Here is a 5,435-nt window from a genome sequence, read left to right on the forward strand (position 1 = left end):
GTGGGTACCTATCCTGTCTTAGGCAGATGTCTAAAGCCCACTTAACACTTAGGTGTTTTTAAAGGAAAGCCTCCCTCAGCCTAACCCCCATCAGTAACACTGTGAGGACACTCAGGCAGCATGATCAGGCCTTACTCACTTGGGGGATGAGACAGCAGGAGCGGATGGAGTCGCTGAAGCCCATCCACTGCTGGTAGTCGGGGTAGTCGCCGCGCCGCAGGAAGTACTGGTAGCCCTGGTAGTTGGGGCGCTCGTACAGCATCCAGCAGCCGCTGTCCACCCGGATGGAGTTGCAGCGGCTGAAGTAGGTCTGCAGGTTGGGGCAGTCGCTGCTGCACTCATAGCAGCGGCCCTGGAAGCCCCGGTCCTCGTAGAAGGTGATCTACAAATGAAAAGAACAATTCCGAATTAAACCCTTTGCTCCCAGTAGATCTTGTATACAGGCATTTTTTTTATTTTTATTTAACTCGTGTTCTGCTCACCTTCCCCATGGCTGGTTGACACGGATGAAGTGAGTTCAGTGGATAAGGCCGGCAGGGCGGCGGATCTATATAGCAGGATGGCTGCTGCGTTGGCAAGAACAACACAAAAGGGGCCCGCGGGGTGAGTAAGGGGATTTCATGGATCCCTTTTACATGCTGCATTCAATGGAAATGCCCGTGGAGTTTGCCCTCATTCTCTGGTATATTCTAATGCTGTCCTGTACGTATCCTAGATGAGTCCCTACAGTTGCTTTTATTTGGATTCTTAGTGTTTTCTAAATTTATCAGCACATCGGTCTGAACTTTTGACCTGAAGTGCATGTCTCTACATATGATTCAGTTATGCCCAATATATTTTCTGGGGAAAATCTATGCCTTTATAGAAGTCCCTCGGAATTCCAGAGAGGCTGTCAGGAAATAGAATGCCACAGCACTGACTAATTTCCTTGCCGACAGAGACCACTCTAACTTAAGATTTCTTTCTTTACATGATTTGCCAGTCTAGTGAAGGACACAAATCTGGATTCTGATCTTTGCTAGTTTTGACTGTGTTGACCAGATGCTTTAAGTTATAACTGCTAACTTTCTCTTCGGTGGGTATACAAGAAATCAGCCACTGGTAGTCAGCTTGTGAAGAACCAACAAAAAGTTTTCTATGGTTATTGTGTCTAAGACTGAGAATTTTATTCCTTTACAGATCGCTTCCCCATTTCCAGGGCTGGGGAAGGCAGCAAAGCCTCAGGGACTGAGAATGTCCACTCAGTAGCTGCATGAGCTCGCCAAGTCACATAACCTCACAGAGTATGAGTTATTTCACAGTACTTATCTTGTGGGATATAGTATGTTGAATGAAAAAGAAATAAAGAAAAGAAAAGAAAGAAAAAAAGAAAGGCCTCTGACATTTAGAAGCTGGCCAGACATTCAGAGCTCAGCCACGTTATTCTTATTAGACATAAACAACCTCACAGAATACCAACTTCAGGCAAGGTTACTCTGAGATCATGATGAAACAAGACAAAAAAGGGCACTTAGCAATTTTGTCTAATCATAGGCAAAAACAAAGTCAGTGTGCCACCCACAAAATACCAAACACCACCCCCCTTTCAGCTAAAATGACTAACTGCTACTTTTTAAAAAAATCAACTGCAGCTTTATTCTTGTTCTAAGCTCCCCTCCCTGAGAATAGATTTATTGAGATATCCAAGTATAAAATTACCCCTGCTTTCTGACAACATCTAATTTAGAGTGAACCCCTGCTTTTCTAGACATTTTCCCAAATCTCCCAACCAAAGTACAAATCCTATAATATATTCTTTCTGCTGAGGCAGCCCATGCTTCTCCAGGGTGTGTTTCCTCCCTTGATCGAATGACAGTTTCTCCTCCTCCTCCTCCTCCTCCTCCTCGTCCTCCTTCGAGAAAGAAAACACATTTTAGCCATCCTGAGGTAATATTTTATTAGCAAGTATACTAACATTTTCTTTAACCACACAGGCAGAAATACTCTCTGCTTTGTTCTATAGTTTCATAAGCACATAACGGGAGATTCAAAGCAGAGGTACCAGCCCTTTAAATAATGGTACTGTTAGACAAGAAAAAAAAAAAAGCGGTGAGAAAATGCATATTACTAAACTTTAGTCTCGTCTCAGAATAGTACAGTCTTTATATTTCTCTCACCTGTTTTCAGATCTTTCTTGTCTTTCCTGGCCCCTGTCTTCCTCTCTTCCACACCCCGCTCCCTGCCCCTAGCTGTAGCTTCCTTACTTAGAGTCTCATTATATCTCAGCTGGACTGAACTTCACCCTGTTCAGTGTTGCCTTCCTCCAAACTGAACTCTGCCAGGATGCCAGGGTGATCAGAATTAAAACACATCAAGTCATGCCAGCTGCTATGGACAGAATGTTTTTATTCCCCCCAAATTCATACGTTGAATCTCCAATCCTCAATGTAATGTTGAAACTCTAACCCCCAAAGGAGATGGGGCCTTTGAGAGGTAACTAGGTCATGCAGGTGGAGCTCTCATGAGGGATTAGTGTCCTTACGAAAAGAGACGTGGGACAGCTTGCTTCCTCTCTCTGTTTGCCAGGTGAGTATACAAAAAGGAGATGTCTGGAAACCATGAAGCGGTCCCTGATCTTGGACTTCTCAGTCCCCAGAACTGTGAGAAACAAATGCTTGCTGTTTATGTCATCCAGTCTACGGTATTTTTGTTAGAGCACACAACACTAAGATAGCTGCTCACCTGCTCGAACGACTTCACTGTTTCCCCTTGCCTCCAGAATCGAGTACCAGTTCCTTAGCATGGCACACCAGACCTGACATCCTCTGTCTGTCCCCAGACTTTCTGTCTGATCACACTGAACCACTTGCAGTTTCCCAAATGCACAAAGTTATTTTCACACTCCTCATGTTTTGATCCTTGAATATGTTGATCCTTTGAATTGAGATACCCGTTCCATATTTTTCACCCAGAGAAATTTTACCCTTTCTTCAAGGCTCAGCTCAAGTGTCAATTCCTCTGCAAATATTTTCTTGAGCCGTTCTTTATATTCCAGGCTGAATTTAAGCCTGCCTAATCATCCCCAATCATCTTGTTCATACCACCGTAATGGTAATTATCATTTTCTAATTCTTTCATTTAGATATCAGTTCCTTGAAATAAATGAGAAGAGCCTCATGAAAGCAGTGATTATTCCATCTTTATTGTTGTATTCTCATAACTGGCAAAATAAACTCACATATTAAAGTTACTCAATAAATGCCTGAGGGATATAAACGTTGTTCCCTAGTCTGAAGTTCATTATTGTAATAGTCCACGGGACTGATTTCAAATGCTCAGCAAACACTGGCATGCACGCTTTCATCAAAGTTCAGCGTTTTCAACTTTCAATGTGTAGAATGACACAAGCACCCTGCATTTGATCTGTTAATGGGCCTTTATAACAGAGAAGATGAGGAAGCAAAAGAGAGAAAACGGGAATGTTGTGTTGTCCCCAAGAATTTCTTGGTAATTTTAATTATTATGTCTTCTGAGCTGCCAAATTAATATTACAATAGCAACAGCCAATTCTAGAGTTTTGCTAGTGTCTGAGGTCCAGCCAGCAGTTGGCCTCACGACCCACCTTCCTGCTTCCTAGTAATTAATGTAGCATTTTATCATATGCACGCTTGTTTAAATGAGCAGAGCTCATTTGATTGGCAGCCATGAAGACTAAATTATCCCAAACGAAGAGACTGGGTAAAAGACCAAAGATCACCATCACAGCACCAGCCTCTGGTTCGCTTTCTCAGTTTGTCTTTGATGACCATTTAACAAATGACAAGAAGACAGAGCAATCATTGAGTCACCACTGCTTAACTTCTATGGCATTCTTCTCGGAACAAATTGATTTTTGTGTTAAAAACAATACATTTTTTTCTTGTTTAAGCAACAGGTGGTTGTGATGGTCACTTTTGCTTTGACAAAATGACAAAGAAGAAAATTTGAATTTCTACAGTGTGGAAGCAAAGGAGTAAGACCGTACTAATATCAGGACTTAACCCTGTGGCAGCACGCCAGAACAATTGGAGAGGGACCCTATGAGAAGGAGAACACTCTGGAAGTATAACTCAAAACAATAGTTCTTGGCACTCCTTTATGGAATAGCTGCTACTTCAGGTTCTTTGCTTGGCGAGTCTTTTATAAGGTTAGATAGACCAGAAAGCATTGTAGATTCCAAGGGAAAGAAGAGGGGCGAAGTGTTGCGCAGACGGTTTGGTCGGAGTCTGGAAATGTGTAACTTACATGGATAAAGGAGCAGAGGATGGACAATACTGGCCTCCTAACCCCTATCTCGATGGCCTTTTATTAAGTTTCACGACAATGCTAGCTTTGTAATTTAGTAATAGTTACTATCGGGTTAGTAGATACAAGCTACAGCTAACTCCCAGATTCAGCCTCAAAGCCACCTCCATGTTCTCAGCTATTTCCTCTCAAGTATCTTTTTCTTATCCTCTTATGTATCTTTTTCTAGTCCCTAGAGCAAGAAGTGGTCAGGCGTGTGCGCCCTCCCTGCAATGTGTCCTTGTGTGCAAGTCCACATCTTCTTCCGTTGGTCTCGTTGCTCCAAGCACCAGACATCCTGCCAGGAACATTCTGTACCGCAGGCGTCTCTTACAACAGGAAAGGGAAGAAAAGATTTAAAATCTGGACTTAGTATTACAAGCTAGAATTTGCAGGAAACACTGGTGTGTGTAGGATACGTAGATTGACACTGGAGTCATCTCAAATGTTGGTATATCTTAATGGGGAGAAGGTTGCTAGGATCCCTTCTCCCATTCTGCTCTTGGAGGCTGCTTTTACCTCAGATCCTTTTACCTCTCTGAGGTCCCAGTGTTTACATTAGAGAGAAGAGGGAGAGAAGAGAGAAGGAGGAAGCGTAGAATTAGGAGTTAGTTGGGACACAATCCCCTTCCCCTCTGGCCTCCGCTCACCACCACTGACTTTCTCTTTATTTGGAATTAAAGGAAGGATACCATTCTTTGTCGTTGCCCCAGGAATGGAAAGAACCAATTTTCAAGAAGAAAAAATTTGATCAATGAAATCTAGGGTCTCTAATTCAGTGAGCTTCCAATTCAGGTGTATTAGGATAATTTCCATGTCTGCAGTCTGTGATAGTATGCCTATTAGGCAAATAGTGTAAAATTCCGCACTCCAAGAAATTTTTGGTTTCTAATTCATGATCGATATATTAAAATTTAAAAACAGAGGATTCTGGTTAATGTCCCTAGGAAGCCAGCCCTAGTGTTGGGAGTTTAAAGGTTAAAGAAGTGAGATTTAGGAACAATGAATACCAAATAATTTAAAAATGTGACTCTTTTCCAGGAAAAGAACTTTTATAAGTAGCCAAACCATATGCTCTAGTTTGCCTGGAACAGTCTCAATTCATGCCTTTTGCCCCAATATAAACCTTATAT

At 42.3% G+C, this 5,435-nt stretch overlaps 1 protein-coding gene across 1 annotated transcript in view; it reads right to left on the minus strand.

Annotated features, from left to right (window-relative positions):
* Nucleotides 1–828, minus strand: part of LOC102890522 (gamma-crystallin C) — a 2,472-nt gene extending 1,644 nt beyond the window's left edge. The window contains exons 1-2 of the mRNA XM_006921401.2: nucleotides 483–828; nucleotides 140–382 (exon numbers count right to left, since the gene is read on the minus strand). Coding sequence (XP_006921463.2) covers nucleotides 140–382; nucleotides 483–644 — 405 coding nt within the window. The 5' untranslated portion in view covers nucleotides 645–828. The remainder of the gene's footprint in view (nucleotides 1–139; nucleotides 383–482) is intronic.
* Nucleotides 829–5,435: the final 4,607 nt, after the last annotated feature.

Source organism: Pteropus alecto, unplaced genomic scaffold (genome assembly GCF_000325575.1).
Source record: "Pteropus alecto unplaced genomic scaffold, ASM32557v1 scaffold3, whole genome shotgun sequence".
In the NCBI taxonomy this organism is placed as follows: domain Eukaryota; kingdom Metazoa; phylum Chordata; class Mammalia; order Chiroptera; family Pteropodidae; genus Pteropus; species Pteropus alecto.